The sequence below is a fragment of the Dipodomys ordii genome, unplaced genomic scaffold, assembly GCF_000151885.1.
Source record: "Dipodomys ordii isolate 6190 unplaced genomic scaffold, Dord_2.0 Scaffold8, whole genome shotgun sequence".
In the NCBI taxonomy this organism is placed as follows: domain Eukaryota; kingdom Metazoa; phylum Chordata; class Mammalia; order Rodentia; family Heteromyidae; genus Dipodomys; species Dipodomys ordii.
In genome coordinates, this window is record NW_012267224.1 from 20,708,911 (window position 1) to 20,727,788 (window position 18,878).

The window sequence follows — 18,878 nt, forward strand, 5'->3', positions numbered from 1 at the left end:
GAATTAAACACAGCATCACCGCATGTCTCAAGAGACGATATTAAGTTCTGCATTTGGGTAATACTGGGAATTCTGCAGGCAAGGGTAGAATTATATTTGGTTGGCAACAAGCCAGTCAGACTTCACACTTGTTCTAGAAGTAGGTGGTCAAAAACTCAACTCTTGTCATCAAACCTAGTGGTCACAGTTGCTTAAACTATATAGGTTTCTAAATATTTTGTGTCACTCACTTAGAAGATAAACATGAGAAATGAGAAAAACTGAGGCAAAGACTTACGTCTCATCGAAAAGATAATAGGTTAGAATTGACCTTGAATAGAAGGAGATTCAGTCAGAGCACATCAAAGAGAAACAGAGATAGAACTGGATTTCCCACGTGGTACCAGCCAAGATATATACAAACTTATACATATATACAGGTAACCTTTCTCTTCTTTTTCAGAAAAAAAATGGACTCAGAAATTGAGGCTGTAAGGCGAAGCATTCACAGCTTTCTCTCTGTTCCCCTTAAAATATGTGTTGTAAGTTTTCGAGGGTTTGTAGCATGCATTTCAAAAGATGCCTTTCCATTTGGTAGAAGGAAATGCATGTTTCTGAATCATCTGGTTTTGCTGTAATAGTATAGAATGCCTCTCTCTAATAAATTTAACCATAAAATTTTTTAAAAATGTGTCTGCATGCTGCTAATTTATAAAAGGCAGGATGCCGTCAGATAAAATTTCATGAAAATGATCTATAAACCAGACTGTCAAAAGTGAAAGGTACTCAGGCAGTACTTAGGGGCAAGAAATACATAGAAACCACTGGAAATCATTCATGTGACTGTGGTAAAACAATGCACTGCAACAGGGCTCATGTTACCTTGATTTGCAAGTTACTGTGAGGTCACAGGAAATCCTGAAATGTTTTCCATATTTTCTTTTATACATTTTATGTCAAATTTCCTGCAATTGAAATCATAAACCCTCCTACTGCTGGCCTTTCTTCTGAAGGAATGGAGATCTTTGACTCTGCCCCCACGAACACCTAATAACTCAATTCCTACCACTGCAACAAGAAACTGAAAGACAGAATTGAAAATGGACTATGATAAGGCTGAAATGTCTCATTCCCTAATTCTTTCAAAATGAGTCCCTAACCGATGTCATTAAGAGAACTCTAAAAGTGCATTTAATTCAGCGACAGCAGACTTTTCTCTAGAAAAAGAGATAACAGAAGAAATGATAGACTGTCTTAAGGACAGAACCCCAGACTTCTTATCCAAAATATACTTTGTGGATTTATGGTCTGATTTTAACATGGCATCATCTTCTATATGGATATTCCTAGATAATTCAAGCTCCTGACAACCGTATTTTATTGTTCCAGCTATGTTTAAGAAGGGATAAGTCCGCTTTAAGTGAAATGTTCAAGTTAAAAAGATTCTTTGGAGATTTATCACTCCCATTGGTGGAAATCTAAAAATAGCTTTTAAATGGTCAAATGCCATTTGAATATAAATCAACAAAATGGAAAACCACACTACACAAGGAAGGCTTCTTAAGGAGGATCCCATTTTTAAGATTTGGTTGGATCATGAGTTATTAGCATAGTTACCTCTCCAGACATATCGGGAGCCATGGGAACAGCAGGCCACAGAGATGAGTAGATTCCGAAAAACACCACCCAGAGGGCAATGCTGCCCCATATTGCTATGTGGCTGAACTGTGAAGAAGGAAATCCAAGTTACAACATTACACAAACACTAATGAAACCTTCACAAATGCATTTACTTATTTTTATTACATGCACAGAACTCTGGGCCATGGGCATTGCTAGGTGATTGCATGTGTGCACCTGTTTTACTGGTTCTTGAGTTGAGTGCTCATTTCTTCTACAACAGTTAGAATGTCTGAGGATAGAATTTAGAACTCGCTGCTCAAGGTGAATCGTTCCTCTTACTTTTACTTTTGCTTAAAAATGCATTAGTATCTTTCAGTCTCCTTTAGTTTTGTTGTACGTGCTCTCACTCAGAGATGCTAGACATAGTAACCTCGATGCCCATGATAGTCACATCCAAATTTCTTATATCAGTCTTACCCACCATCAAGCTTTATTTTCATTCTTTTGTTTTAACTAGCTTTCTTTACGTGGATGTGGCTATGCTGCAATAGAAGCTGTTTTATACAGATTGAGTATTCATACATATCTGAGGACAAATCTTTCAGGAACACTACTGGCCTTCAACATTGTTTTCTCATAGGTTGTCTATAGAACACCAATCTTGTGGTGTGTCTAAGAAAAGGTATATAAGTGAAAATCATTTCCAAAGTCACAATATATACAACTTACAATAGAGAATGTATGTATAGATATACATATACATACACATATATATATATATATATATATATATATATATATATATATATATATATATATATATATACTTATATAAGGCTATGTGAAATCTTGTGATAATAAGACTTGCTGGCTTAACAATGTTTCCAAACTGGAATCCCCAGTTCTCTTTCCTCCACCCCCTAACACTCCACAATGACCAACCTGTGGGCTGGGATAAAGGAAGACACCAAGTTAAAGTGGAAAATAACCAAAAAATTGGAGAGAACATGTAGACAAATGGGACAATTCTTGGTTGTCACTAGAGATAATCTTACCCATGTCCAATATGAAGTTTCCAATCCAGCTTTCAAGCACACAGTTATCACTACAAACTGAAACAGAAAGGAGAAATATTATTTGTTTCATAAATGTGATGGCTGATAAAATGATCAAGAGTGAGACTTTGAAAGAACAGTGTTGAATTGACCATGGGACTACTGGATTATTCATTGCTTGCTTTTTATGCCCAACAAGAGAAGCAATGAATGAATAAGTCAGGTGGCCACATCAGGATGTAGCTGATCACAGCTGGCACAGAATATTCCTCCTGCTGCCCTTCCTGCCTGCTCATGATCCCAGCCTCACAGGCCATGGGCAAGGCTCTGAGGATGTGTTTGCCTGCATCTGTACAAATAGTGACCAAAAGCACATGCTTACGCTACCTTGTATTTTCAAGCTTCCTTTAACCTAATTTAAAACCACCTTTCACACTGAAGTCTCAACTTCTTGAACTTTAAAAATAAAGTCTAAAAGTGAAACAATAGCATATTGACTATTCTGTGCTTCCTATTGCAAATGCCCTGCCTGGAATCAGGCTTTCTGTATCCAAGATAACATCACCTACCTACACAGCTGCTTTGGTTAATGAACAAGACAAGTTACCTCCTCTGTGTGTGTGTCTCAGCTTCTTCATCTCAAACCTGGGACTGATAAAGCTTACCTACTGCTTACCTTGACTGTCAATTGACTGAGAAGCACCTTGGGTTTGTCTGTGTGCCTGTGAGAACATTTCTAGAGAGGAAGAAAGGCTTAACTAAGGGCCTTGTATAGAATGGTGATGGACATTCTGGAGGATGAGGCCAGAGGATCGCTAATGATAGGGCCAGTCTGGGTTACACAGGTGATTCTATCGTGAAAGACCAAACCAACACACCAAACCTCCAAGTGAACAAAGATAATGCAACCGTATATAATCCAGAAATGCTCACATTTAAATTTACTTTTTTTGAGAGGGTACTAGGATTTGAACTTGGGGCTGTGCATTTGCTTGTCAGGTGAGGTGCCAATTGAGCTGTACCTTCAAGCCTGATTTTTTTCAGATAAGGTCTTCTCATGCCTTTTGCTTGGGCTGGTCTTACATTCAGTTGGGAGTTGTGGGGCTTGAACTCAGGACCTAGGTGCTATCTCTGAGCTTTTTTGCTCAAGGCTAGTGCCCTACTTCTGAGCCACAACTCCATTTCCAGTTTTCTGGTGGTTAACTGGAGATAAGAGTTTCACAGACTTTCCTGCTCAGGTTGGCTTTGAAGATTCTCAGATCTCAGCCTCCTGAGTAGCTAGGATTACAGACATGAGCCATCAGTGCCCAGCTTGTATTACATTTGATCCTTCTACCTATAGCTGCTGAATAGTGGGGATTATAGGCCTGCACTACCATGGTTGGTGTCACATATTTAAATCTGAAAATCACAGACAAAAAGGTTTGGGTTCTGTATGTGAACAAGCACAAATCCTGCACTCACAGTGTACACAAAGTTTCCCAGAAGCAGGTAGTCAGATGTTTTCCCATTTCCAAACACAGTACCTGAAAGAAAAGAAGAGAAAAAGTAGTGAAAAAGTAAAGAAGGTCCAGGAAAGATAAATCAATTAAACTCTGAACAAAAGAAGAACCACAAGACACACAGTAGAGTCAGAAAAGAGATTAAAAAAAAACCCCACACAACAACAACAAATCCAGATTCCATCTTTAACAAGTCTCATAATATTGCTATAGATGGGACACAAATTAAAAACAAATTTCCAAGAGCAAATAGGAAGCAGAAATTCTATACTGCAGGCCAATTTTCAGAGTCCATAAGATAAAAGAAAGTAAAAATATGAAAAACAAATCAAACTAGTCATTATGGGCATTGAGATCTTAGAAAGCCTTCTGCATCTTGACCCTCAACATGACCAGGGTCTGAGGACTTTTCTTGCTATCTATTTATTATATTTCACTAGGATTCACAGTAAGCAACTCAGAAAGGTTCAGGAGCACCAGTTGGATTCTAGGCACACAATCCTTTGAGGGTTTGGGTCAATTTAGGGACACTTAAAAAACCTTTGTTATTCTGGCAATAACTTAACAGCCAACAAAGAAAAATTATTACTGGTAAAAAAATTGAGTCAGTATAAAAACATGATTGAATAACAAAATCATTGGTGTTATAGAAAAAATTTAAACCCATGACACTGTAATATGTAATATGCAATAATATTGATGTATCTGTTTAGGGACATTTATTGAAAGTCTAGTTGGCAAGGTCAAAGTGGGTTCAAATATAGCATGGTAAACAATAAAGTAAGACAATTACAAACCCCTTTCATATCAAAATGGTAGAACATAAAGTACAGTAGTTTTCCTCACCTTCTGAGGAAAATTATCAAGTAACTTCTAGATTTTGTTGCATTTGGTCTTCATTGGTAGCAGCCTTTATAAAGAACATGAATTGAAACTGGATGACTTGAGCCTGGGGTGATCTAGTATCTGCTATTCAGAAGGGTAAGTCATTCTTTCAAATACTGTCAGTGCTAAGGTATATTGCTGGCTACACAGTCTGAGCTACTTTCGAGATTATATTTCTTTTTTAGGATGCTGAAACAGCAATTTAATAGACAGTACATGTTCTGTCTTTATTACTTATATTGATGTTGCATTTTGAAAATTAGCTTGACCTAGAGAACTTAATATTTAGGTATACTGGACATTAATATTATACAGTCAGACAAAGGAATGATATACTGATTCATGCTGCCAAGTACACAAACTAAGATCACTTATACAATTCCATTTATATGACTGTCCAGAATAGGCAAGTCTATAGAGAGAAAAAATAGTGGTTACCAAGAGACTGCAGGGAAAGGGTGTTTAGAAACAGGGAGCAATTGCTAATGGGTATGGGGTTTCTTTATGGGATGATGAAATATTTTAGCATTTGATGTTGGTGATACTTGGCATAGTTTCAAGCATGAATATACCAAAAAAACCCCACTGAGTTGTACTTTAAAATTTGCAGTATAGTATATCTCAAAAACAAACTAATTCCACTAATTCCGATCGCCTGGAAAGCGAGAAGTATTTGTGGTCGTAACTTTCTGAACACTGATAAAGAAAGGAGACTAAAAGTTCTTCAAGGCCCTGCATATATTACCTTTGGTATAATACTGACTCATGTAGTATACTTCCGCTGATCTATTCACAGTTTTTGGGGGCCTGTTAGAAGTTAGGCACAGTTCTAAGCAGAGCAAAAACAAATGAGTTCTCTAATTTACTGAAACTTTGACTCAAACAGAGGAGAAAGGTGATACAAAAGAGATCAACATATTGCACATACCTCTGAAGAAATATAGAGGTGTAGGGTGTTGGAAGCTCTTTTGGCCAGGTGATCTGGCAGGGCCTCTCTGAGCACATCCTCAAGGAGGATGGGAAGGGCCTGCTCACCTATCTGGGGAAGTGTGGGGAGTATGGAGGTGAGGGATACTGCTTTAAGCGTGGTAACATGATTTGGTTCACAGTGTATAAGCATCACTCCAATTTCCCATGGAGAACAAGCCATAGCTGGGGAAGGGCAGGCTGTATGCTATCCTTTTTTCTTCTTCTTCTTTTTTTGGTGGTCCTGAGGGTTGAACTTAGGGCCTGGGTGCTGTCCCTGAGCCTCAAGGCTCACTATCATTTCAGCCACAGTACCTCTTCCAGCTTTTTCTGAGTAGATTATTGAAGAGAAGAATCTCATGTACTTTCCTGCTTGGGCTAGCTTTGAACCAAGATCCTCAGATCCCAGCATCCTGAGTAACTAGGATTACAGGCATGAGCCACTGGCATATGTGGTGTTATTGGCAACTGTGAAGTCAGAGACAGGAAGTGCCAGAATTTAGGAAGAATGGACATGCCCTTGTGTGGAGAATGCACCATCTTTTTACTTTGTATTTCAGTCTGGAGCCTAGGCACTGAATGGCTGGCTGTCTACCCCAGCATCTCAGGACTAGACTTGCTCTGGGACATAGAAACACCAGCCTGAGAGTAACAAGGCTTTTTCCCCCAGAGGTTACTTCATCATATTTATGCGTGTAGGAAGGACACCATGATGCTATCTCCAGAACCGAAAGAATAAAATCACTGCCTTGAAATAAACAGAGAAAAAAAGCTTCCACTCCAAGATGACCATAAAAAAACATATTAAAAAAAAAGTTCAACCCAAACATCAGCTCAAAAGCCATTTGAAAAATACTAGCATGTCTGATTAGGCTCAGTATAAAGTGCTTGTTACAGTCTCATAGGTATAATAAATAGACTACATAAAATATTAGCACTTATTGTCTTTACACTCTGCATCAACTGAGGGGAGAAACAGAGTCCTAAAATTTAACTCTCTGCAAGTTTGGAAACCATGAGAAGTAAAGAAGAAAGGCTTTGCATACATTAAATCACTTTGCTCCCACGGGAATAATAAAAAAAAAATCTTTAAAGTGTGTACAACTTTGGATGTGTGCAGATTAAGTTAAGGAAAATACCATAAAATGAAACACTGCTATAACTTTAACATATAATGATAATGAGTTACTTTACTTAAAATAAAGAAAGCAAAAAGTCATCTCATAGTATTCATATCCTTTCTACTTACCATACTGCAGGGCTTTTAGTGGAAACCAAAATAGAATAACTGAGTGGAAGAGGCCATTTAAACAATGAACCCAGAAAACCTGGGGGAAAACAAAAATCCATGAGAACCATTTGCGATAAACTAGTTCTGTGAACTCTGACCTTTCTTTTTATCTATAAGCTAGATGCACAAAATGTGTTTCTGTCAGGCCACCACTGTGAATTAATAGAACTGACAGACACTTTTCTGCCTCTTAGACTTTCATGGGTCATTTATTTATTTTTATGTTTCTCAAAATGTTTTTCTCAGCTTCACTTGAACTTTCTTTTCCTACATTTTAAAAGCCAAAGTAACAGACGTTTCCATTTCTGCTTGAAAAAAAAAACAAAATTTACAATAAATGCAGGATCCTGAAATTGTTGGAACTATTTTCTTATTTCCAGAAAAACAGACTTTTAAGAACACTGTAATTTGGGTGAAATCTTTTTTTTTCCCTCCATGTGCAGTACAACTGTGACTTTTTCAATGGTAACAAGTTTTGGTGCTTTCTTTCTCTCATGCTTTAGAAACATACAAGGGCATATATATTATTTTAAAATAGTACATATAACAGTTAAATCACATAAGCATTAAAATGCTGTGCCTAACACTGAATTTATCAACACTTCAATACCAACTGGTCAACACCAAATGTCACATCATTACAACATCATTTAATAGCTAGTACTTTTTAATGTCAGTTGCATTTTAAGAACAAGAGAGCAAGGATCACTGGTACTTTCTTTGTATCCTGGATGTGAGAGATTAAGTTATAGGAAACGATTCAGAATTCTCAGGCAGGACCGCCTGCACAGTTGTAGTTTTGTCGTGTAGATGTGTGTCTCGCAAACAAAACTCAGGCTAAATGAAATTGGCACGTATTAATAGTTTTAAGCTGTTCAAACAACAGAAATTAAGTTGCCTGCCTCGCAAAATTTTCCACTGTGATCTCAATCTCCTTTGTTAGTTCATACGGCCACACTGGGTTGTATGATCCAATTTACGCTCCAATACATTACACATTTGAACTTGTGTTACTCATTAACCTTTGTCGCTTCTCCTCGCTATGTCATTTCCCCAAGTTTTTATTTGACAGAAAGCACAGGTGGGTGCAAGAAAAATTAGTTCTACTTTTCCATTTTCCTGACCAATACTTATTGTCACATGCTAATCCTTTAACCTCTGTCAGGACCTCAGAACCTCTGACCCTTTTTACCATAACAAACGTTAAGCATCATCATTCAAGGATACAATGCTTCTCTGCTTGGGACCCACAGCAACCGCTGTGGACACAGCTATGCATTTTGTAGCCACTTGTCCCTGAATTTTAAAACACTTCTATGACTGCAGTCAAAGAAGTGTCAGTGAAATCATTAGAGAAATCAATAAGCCCTACAAAAATGTCTGGCAACTTGCATTTTAAGAGCTCTGAGTATTCAGGTAGATATGGAATTTGTACAACCCATTTAAAGTGATCTTGAGACTTTTCTCAATAAATGCCTGGGATGTATGGATAATCGCATAGGTTTTCAACAGCAAATGATATAGGAAGTAATGCTCCCACATTGAAATTATATACTACCTGTTCTGCCCCTTTCCTGGCCACAAAACTGGGTCCATGTTGTTATGTACAAAGGTCATGAAAGGATCTGATGCTGCAGAAATAGGATTGATTCACATTTATAAGGCAGAGTGACATGGCCCAGTATGTGGCTGGGAAGTTAACTCCTGAGATCGCATCACAGAGCCTGAACTATATAGAGGAAACTTATGGCTGAGATACATACAACTGTCTAGGCTGGTGAGAATTATTGCTGGTCTACAATAATCCTCCTATTTAAGAAGGCCTGGGATTTCTTAGCTTCCAGCTCACACGTATTTAATTCCCTCAACTACAGTTTTCCATCATTGGAACATGACTGCCCCAGGCAATTAAAAGCATTACAACCATGTGATTGGACTCCATATAATCTGGGCATCTTAAATGAATTTTAAAGTTCCCTCCCCACAAATCCTATTACAAATACATGCTTAGTCACTGATATTATAAATCGTTACAGCTTATAAAAAAAGAGTCCTGTTCAGAACCAGTGTTATAAATAAGTTAAAGAACTCTTCAGTGTGTTTGTTATTTTAATTAGCCAAATGAAGGCACGTAGTTACATGTGTGCGTATAGCTGGCTGTTCATGGAGATTGAGTCTCTGAAGAATGACCTCTTAGCTCTGAATTCTTTAGTATCATTTATCATGGGAGGTCATGGAATACCTGTTTCACTGGTATTCTAGGTATACTGAGAATAAATGTTACTGGAGAGCTTCATGAACTAATATTAAAAGTTTCCTATATTAACTCCTAAACTCAAGACTCTGAATTAATGTTACATGTAGTCAAGGTTACATGTTCTCATTAGAAATATGCTAATAAACATGCCCTATATCAAAGGGAAACAATTTGGTGATGACATATTTGCTATATGATACTACCAGTCAAATACCTGAATGTTCATTTAAAAATAGCATCTACCCGGATTCTTTAAAAAAATTATTCAAACTTTTCTTTGGATAGTTTTAGGAGAAGAACACAAAGGAGCAATACCTATGTGTATCTGATCATATACAATAATATTTATTGAAATGATCTCCAGGAAACAGAAATGAGAGAAGTTTCCTTTGTTGCTATTTTTGTTTGCTTTTCCTTTTGTTTGTTCATTTATCTGTCTTTGGGGGGTGTAAGGGGAGCACAGAAATGGTGGGACAAATGCAGTAGTGGTACTCACTAGACATTATGTTGAAAATGAAGTATACAACTTGTGGGTGAGGATGGAAGGGAAAAACTGGGAGGGAGAGAAGGAAGGGGTGACATTATTGAAAAAGAAATGTACTCTTTACCTGATAGATGTATCTGTAGCCCCTCCTTTATAACAACAATAAAAATACATGGGGGAAAAGAAAACTTTCCCTCTTGATTTGCACTAAACAGAGGCCTGAATTACTCCCTCAAATATCAATGAAAACATTTTAGGTTCTACACTTGCAGGAAAGTAAAGTATGAAGAAAATCAGATACTTTTCATCACTGGAGTGAATCAATACATGGATCATCGCAGATGATGATAGCCTATGACTTACATAGAATATAAGCCCAGACTTGATTTCAGAGAAAATGCTGGAAATTTTATGTATTTTTAATTTTAAGACTTGGAAAAACTGAGTATGATGATTATATGGTAAGTTACTTCCCAGAGACTAGAATTTTAATGTCTGACACAATTGATCTGAAATTCTAATGAGGACAAAGTTATCTGAGGAAATAGGAAATTGGCCAGGAATGATATAACACTTCTTGCCCCTTTATACCTGTAAAGCCAGCCTTTGTGTCTTATGTGACTTGAGCCTGGCTAGAAGAAATGGAGAGAAATGGACAGCCAGAGGACCAAAGGACAGTGGCTTCTGTCTGCTTTACCAGCTTTCTGCTGCTCAAAAACTCAAGTGGACAGAGGTTTCTCTTTAGTTTGATAATATAAACCGACACAACCTAATTACAAAACACCTTTTCCTGACATATCAGAACCTTTAGAACAGGGGCTTGCTATGCTGTCCATTCTGCAGCTGTGCCAAGCTGGACTCTCCTTGGCTTTGGAGATGCCCCACATAGGAACAGCAATAAATCTGGCAGAATGACTTTGTGCTCAGCACAGTTCCTACCTTGGTGTTGAAGTCCAGAGCGTTCTGAGATGTTTTGTATAGTTCAGGATACTTCAGCATATTCTCTTTTCGGCACGATCTCTCAAATATTCCAAGAGTTAAAGGAGGCATAGCCGTAAACATCTAAAATAACAAACTGGTCATTATCCCAAGCAGCCAAATGCCAGGCAAATCTTTATTTCAGAATATTAAATAAAATAAGAATGATCAATTCTGCTAAACTTACCACATTATAAAGACCTATACACCATCTTTCAAAGAGGATCTGTCCAGAAAAGCCATTGACAAAGGCAAACCAGATCTAGGAAGAAAATCACCCACAAAATTAGAACACAAAAACATCAATGCATGGCTTCAAATCTGTTGTAAATGCTACTTAAAAACAAAGCACAACAAAAAGCAGCAGCATCAACATAATTGTTTTCAGGATACTCGTAAAAAAATGACATTCATTTGCTGTACAAAAATGGCATTCTATACTTTTATAAGATATTTCCTGTTTAAGTAAAAATTGGTTCTACCTGTCCAATTATAAAAAAAGAACTACAGTGAACAAGAAACCCTAGATTAAAACAAGTAGATGCAGTCTTGTTTCTAAAACCAGAATATATTTAAATATTTGATTTTTGCAGTTTTAATTCCTTTTGAAAATATTAGGATTAGCTGCTTAAAGATCACTTTTATTATAGAAGTGACACTTATCAAATACTTTTTCATAGTAAGAGAGTCACTATTTTCTGCCACATCGGCTGTACCCACATAGCTGGTTAAGCACATTAAAAATTTTACTTTATTTGGAACTTACAGGATATATTGTCACATCCTACTCCTGTTCCTTAACATTACAAAACATGCCTTTACTGTTACATATCCTTTAAGGTGCTGTTGATGGATGCAGAATTTCTACAGTGTAGATACTATTGTTTTGGACATTTAGCTTGCTTATAGAATTTTTTTTTTTTTTGGCTATTAGAATTGATTCTGGACTACATATCTCTTTTTCTTTCTTAGGATGAATTCTCGAGGTAGAATTAATTGGTCAATGTATAAAAGTTGTTCTCTTTTTAACAGTTTTTAGTCATGTGAATTTATATATTAATTAAAAATGTATTATCTTTAAGTAGATGTACAAATGAGGTTCCATGTAACAAAAAAGTTTATGAATACAATGTATCTTGATCAGTGTTACCACCTTTATCATTCTCACCTTTCTTCAACCCATATCTTCCCTTACTTTTCTTAGTTTTGTGGTCTAAACAATGAATTCTCGACTGAAAAAATACTTAATAAAGTATTTTTTCCTAACTGAGCATATTTTATTTTATTTCTATTTTATACATTTTTATTGTAAATATTGTACAGAGGGAGTACAGCTACATGAGCAAGATAATGAGTACATTTCCTATCAAGCACTGTTACCTCCTCCTTTTAATAAAATATTTTTAACCTAAGTTTTAAGCTATGATAAAAATCTAACCCTCAGCAACTAGAACCTAAAGTTATCAGATATTTTTAAAATTCTCTTTAAAACAGAAAGTGTAGAAACAAAATTTCTGAGTCATATAAACTTTTTCTCCAACATGTTTAAAACATACAAGAAATTAAAGTGACTTCTAGTAAGTCAGTAATAGCTATATTATTATTTTAAAAAATCAAGTTGATCTGGGAGAGAAAAAGGTAAGAGAAGCAATGAGATTACATAAATACAAATACAACACAACTACAAAACTCCCAACAAAGTGGTACTGAACATGTGCCTAGAAGAATTAGAGTAAGTGTCACAGGGACTTGGCTATACTTCGTGTTTCATTTAACCTCATTATGGAAGCACGTACTGCCACAAATTCACCATTTACCAAGATGTACCCAGGCTGGCCCTTCCACAAACAGTTTTTGTACTCTTCAATGATCCTCTTCCCTTTTATAATGGGGAAAAATGGTTGCATGTGTATGAAAATAAACATCTGCTATATGAGATGGGGAAAAAAAAACAAAGTAGTGATAACACATGAAAAGAAGTTCAGATTGTGTTAAGATTGTAACAGACGAATGATGGTAACAAAAGCAAAGAGATAGGAGTCAAATCGTTGCTTTGTTAAAGGATTTGCAGAAAAATCTGGGACATTTGCCTTAGACAATGAGCCAGATCATTCATACGTGTAAACATTAAAACCTAAACCACTAGAATCTTGTTTTTTTCCTCATAACTACATACAATTAGATAAAACAGACTCCAGCTGATGGCTATGTATTTTTTAGAATTTTGTGTATGATGGAAATACAAAAGATTTTAAAACCCAGACTTTCACTGATGTTTTTTGCTAAGAAGCCCAGTTCAGCCTGTTGGTCTTCAGAAAGCAGAGGCTCTCTGCACATTTAATTCATCTAATGGATATGATCTAGCTCAAAAGTTATAGTTTTAAATGTATTTGTAGTCATCAATTCTATGTATTATAAGAAGGTTATAGTAATAAATTTGTGCACGGTAGGCAAACATTTGTCAATGTAAGTACCTCTTTCGGTTCTTTATACATAACATTTGATGATGGATTCAAAGGTTACTATGAACTTAAAATTTTAGACCCTCCCCTCAAATCAATGACTATTTGCAGAAAGTTTCAGATCTAAAACAACTTGCAAATAAACCAAAAGTGTGCATTTACAGTGTATGGCAAAATTTTCTTTTGTGAAGAACTGTTTTATCATCTCATTTTTCTTAGTAGTTAGTAGATGAACATAATGTTTTTAGAAATTTATTTTCTGTATTATTAAAAGATCGCATTCTAATTTCTTTTTTTTTCAAAAGAGGTAGAGCTGTCTAAGTGAGAACAGAACCTTTTAATACAGTATCTAGATCTTCACACGTATATGCTGGCATCCACATTTACCTATTTTATTTATTATTTGTGGGCATCCACATTTACCTATTTTATTTATTATTTGTGTGCTTATTTTAATTTTTAAATTCTAGCTTTAAATAGTTCTACAAAGCAGTTTCAATTCAACCCAACAATTTATGATACACCACATCTTGATCAATGAGTTTATTTACTTTTTAATCTGTTTTTTCTTTTTCTTTTTTTTGGTATTGGAGATTGAACCTAGGAGATTGCACTTGTTAGACAAGTGCTTTGCCCCTGAGCTACAGCCCAGTCCTACTTATTTTAAAGGATAAAGAGAAGATGGTTTACAGGGAAGCAGTCCACCAGAGGTCTGTTTTTCATGTGTGTCTGTGGTTTGCAGTGAAGTGGTAGCTTAGGAACATATCTCATGCTCAGTAAAACAACACTTGAATTACCATACACATATGAACTATAGCCGGAGAAGGAAAGTGCCAGGCCCCTGAGGAGGTAGCTGTATTATTTAGATCCACAGGGAATCTATTTCTCAGCACAACTTGCTGAGAAATCATCACCTTACCGACTTTTAATTAACACTTCTGGAAATTAGAAACACCATACTGTTCTAAATAGCTTACCAGGGAACCTGTATACAACCAATCATTTGAAGGAAAAGATCTTATTTTGCTAAGAAGAAGTCACAAGTTTCAGAGAGGGGGGAAAACCTCTTTCGATGAAGTCAATAATTTAAGAAACAAACAAACAAACAAAACCCCACCAAATCTCACCCCCAGACAGCTTTCGAAGTAACAGCTCAATACCAGCCTCTTGTTGAATCTATTTGTTAGGCTGGGATCATTTATAGCAATCGAGCAGCTAGATGGTGATATTCCTGGCACTAAAACAACGGTAAAACAGTTTTTGCAGAAAGTCTACAAAACCCATAGTACTCAAGATGGTTCCTTTATTAGCAAAGCAACCCCAGACCCGCTTTTCTGGAATTATTTCCATATTCTACATCTCTGAAGAGGCGTGGCAGCTAAGGCACCGCAGGCATTTTCCTGATGCAGCATTTCTGCATATTAAACAGCAGCTTACAAATACTCAATGAGTTCTCTGCTCCCACGCCTGACCAGCACAAAAAACTGAAAGGAGAGATTGGAGACTGGCAGTTGTCCTCACTAGGGACATTCAGCGATGTGTTTTCTGTCTATTCATTCATAGTATTGACATGAGCCATTAACATCTGCAGAACTTGTTTTAGCTGGCAAAAGTTGGGTGTTTGGGAACTGCTTTAAAAGTCGATTCATTTCCAAGACAGTTGAATTATATTCAAAATACATTTCCATAAAGTGCTAAAAGAAAATAAAGATGAGATTTCCAGTAAAATTTAGAACTCACTTCCTTTTCAATGTGTGAAGAATGTGATCAGTGTTAAATATCTCATGAAGGGGCTTTAAATTCAAAGCTAAGCGAAACTTAGGGTTAATCAACCACAAGTCACATAACTTTGGGCTTGAAATAGAGTGTGCAGCTTTAGTTTTCTTTTGAGTTTAGTACATTTTACTTCTCCTGTTTATACATAAATTTTGTCCACTTCATTGTTGATTGTCAGTTAATCTTGATTTAAAAAGCACCTGTCAATCAAGATTTATAATCTTAACTTAAGTCATTTTGTCAAATTAATTTTTTGTAAGCAGATTTATTGCTGGCAGTGGCTCTCAACTCTTGGTTTAAAAGTCTTCAAAACTCTATGTAAATAAACCATATAATACCCTTTGAATGTCAGTGTTTTGACGAAAGTTAGATATATAGAGGAGAATGGAAGTCAAAATTCCATTCCAATTATTTTAGAAAATAATCACACACTTATACATAAAACAGATTTTTTAATCTCATAAACTATTTTGGAGATGCATTTTGCTTTAAAGCACAGATTATGACAGATCAAATTTCACCAAAATGAACAATCAGCAAGTTCATAAAGTATCTTGCTTATGTTGCCAATATTTGGTTATTAATTAGTTTTTGGACTTTTGAGACAGGGTCTCAGTATGTAGGCCAGGCTGGCCTCAAACTCATGCTTTATCTTCCGTGGTACTGGGGTTGGAGGTGTGTGGCACTCTATCTGGCTTGTGTTCGGTCATTTTAATCTAGTGGGTTATAACCTATGGATACTTTCATGATTCTATTTTAGTATATCAAAATTAAGTTTTAATATTACTAAAATGACTCAAAGAAGACCTATGCTTAGTCAACACTTTAAAAAGGAGACAGGCACTCTGTGAGAACAAAAACTGATAAGCCAAGCCTATAGTAATTTCCAAGTAACAGGATAGCTGTGGAATCTGATGATTTTTTCCTCTGGTGTAAAATATGGGATCCATACAGCAAATGGTCAGGTTATGTCTCTCTTGACAGATGAGTAGAAAGGAATAGAGGGCAAAGAAGCACGGAGATCTATAAGAGAGCCCTTGGCAGATTCATGAGCATGGGATGGGGGTGGGAGTTCTCAAGCTCTTGGGATTCCTTGCTATGTTCCACAGAGCTACAGTGAAACTGATCCCACATGGGGTTTCATTACTGTAATAGAGCTTCTGATGATTCAAAGGCCAAATGTTAAAACAAAAGCAAATTGTGTATTTATCACTTCCAGAGTAACCGCCAGTTACAACCACCACATATTTATCCATTGGGTTATACTGTTCAGTGTAGTAGCTGCTGGCCACATGGACTCTAGAGCACTCGAAAGGCACCTAATTCAAACTGAGATGTGCTATGGATGCAAAATACACACCAGATGTTGGACGCTTAGTATGGAGAAAAGTGTGTAGGATATAAAAATTATTAATTTTTTCCATGTTAAAAATTATAATAATTTGAATAAAATCGAATTAAAGCAGGGTATTAAAATCATTCTGGGTTTTAGCTTTAGCATTTAATGCAGCTTCCTAGGAGATTTAGAATTACACATGTGGCTTCCATTGCCATCCAATTGGTTGGCTCCTGGAGGGCAGGCTCGTACTTGACTTACTTCATAGCTGCTGGACTACGCTTGATGCTTGGCATGGGGTAGGTGTACCCAAAATATTTGGAAGGTAACATACATCTTCTTAAGGAGTGGTATTGCTGACTTAAATTTTCATTTTTAAAATGATGTAAAATTGTTCCATGAAAGGATCATGAAATTCTTTGGCTAGCTAGACAAAGGAATTGAATATTCTGGAGGTTTTTTTTTTTTTTAAGACAAATGCTTATTGTCTGAACTCTTACTAACTTACTTTACTCATACTTACAAAACTCAGGAAACCTGAGCAGATCTGGATAGCAAGGGATAGCTGTATATAACGAAGGTCTGAGTTTTGAAAAAAGAACTGCTGGACAAAATCAACACTGGCAAAGCTATTGTTATATTTTCCCTCATTTTACTTATTTGCCTCTCCTAGAATTAGAACTCTTATCCTCAGTTTTGTATTTGTTATCCTCTAAGTTTTCTTTTTTAAATTTTCTTTCTTTTTTTGTGTGGTTGGAACCATTCATTTTTCTTTTGTACCTAGAATTGCCCATATGTATACTATCCTCCATAGTGTACAGTGGCCTTTGATACATTTTTGAGCTTTACAAATGGCAGCACTGCTTTTACAGTGAGCCAGGCACTGGTGGCTCATGCCTGTAATCCTATCTACTCAGCCAGCCACGACAGGAAAAGTCCATGAGACTCTATTAACCACAAAATCCTGGAAGTGGAGCTGTGGCTCAAATAGGAGAGCACTAGTCTTGTGCACAAAAGCTTAAGGAGAGTGCTCAGGCCGAGTTCAAGCTCCAGGACTGGCCAACAAAACAAAAACAAACAACAAAAAACCCAAAACAAAACAAATTACCTTATAGTTTCTTTGAAAACTGAAAACTTTACCTTATTAACAAGTCTAATTTCCACCCAAGTATTACAATGTTTTTTTAAATTTCTTTTTAGCCAATTGAATATGAATTATTTTTCATAGCTGACAATCTTTTTATTATTTATTTGAACACACTTAGAAAAGAAAGTGAGCAAATTAAATATTAATGAAAATAATGAGAAAATAAGACCTTGATAAATAACATTATTTTGTGGATATAAGTGACAAGGATTTTTAGTATATTAATGAAAATAATGAGAAAATAAGGCCTTGATAAGTAACATTATTTTGTGGATATAAGTGACAAGGATTTTAAGTTTAACCTGCTGTTACCTCAATGATGTAGAGGACTATGTTCTTGTAGAAGCAATACAGGATACACTTAGAGACTCTGTTATAGTTCCAGGCACCATGAACCATCAACAAATTCTTCAAATACTTGAACTGCAAGAACAGCGAGAAACGTTAGTATTTGTCCCTCCTCACAGAGCTAGCTGGTTAGGAGGAATGGCAGTGATTCACAACAAGGATGCTTTACCTGGGCTATGGAATAATCAGAAGAATTGGCTGCTTGCAAGCCTTCATTGCCACTTATTCCCACACCCACATGGGCCGTTTGAATCATGCTGACGTCATTGGCGCCATCTCCAATTGCAAGAGTTATCACATTGACTTGCTTCTTAACCATCTCCACGACTTCAGATTTTTGAAGAGGAGAAACCCTTAAATTAGGACAAATGTTTAATTACTTTCTGTTTTCGGGAGGGGCGGGGCTTGAAATGTCATTCTTTGGAAGAATCAAAGGAGTAAAAAACTCAAAATAAATAGTTCTCCAAACAACCATTTATGGAAAAGTCTGAAGTCTGGAAAGTCTTAGCTCTCTGTTAATCTGGTTTCCATTTTAAGAGGAAAAAAGTTCTAAAAGCAAATATTTCATGACAGAAGATGTAATAATGCTGCATTAAGTTGTTAAATAACAAGTAAGTCCAGAAATTCCACTACTTCTCAATAAGTAACATCATCAGAATAACTAATTATTCACTTTTGAAGCAAAAAGAAAATCATAAGGGCTATTGAACAGAAGCCCAAATACTAAATCCTTTATAGTACCTAGGAAGTATAAGTTGGATGCTATTACAAGCTGGTCTTCCATAATAT

General features: G+C 36.2%; 1 protein-coding gene across 3 annotated transcripts in view; it reads right to left on the minus strand.

The window, feature by feature from the left end:
- Atp8a1 (ATPase, aminophospholipid transporter (APLT), class I, type 8A, member 1) overlaps positions 1-18,878 on the minus strand; it is a 215,387-nt gene that overhangs the window by 26,590 nt on the left and 169,919 nt on the right. For all 3 annotated transcript variants that reach the window (XM_013009074.1, XM_013009073.1, XM_013009075.1), the window contains 8 exons: positions 18,259-18,442; positions 18,054-18,164; positions 11,208-11,282; positions 10,982-11,104; positions 7,260-7,338; positions 4,122-4,183; positions 2,658-2,714; positions 1,597-1,704 (listed from right to left, as the gene is read on the minus strand). In XM_013009074.1, the coding sequence (XP_012864528.1) occupies positions 1,597-1,704; positions 2,658-2,714; positions 4,122-4,183; positions 7,260-7,338; positions 10,982-11,104; positions 11,208-11,282; positions 18,054-18,164; positions 18,259-18,442 (799 nt within the window). The remainder of the gene's footprint in view (positions 1-1,596; positions 1,705-2,657; positions 2,715-4,121; positions 4,184-7,259; positions 7,339-10,981; positions 11,105-11,207; positions 11,283-18,053; positions 18,165-18,258; positions 18,443-18,878) is intronic.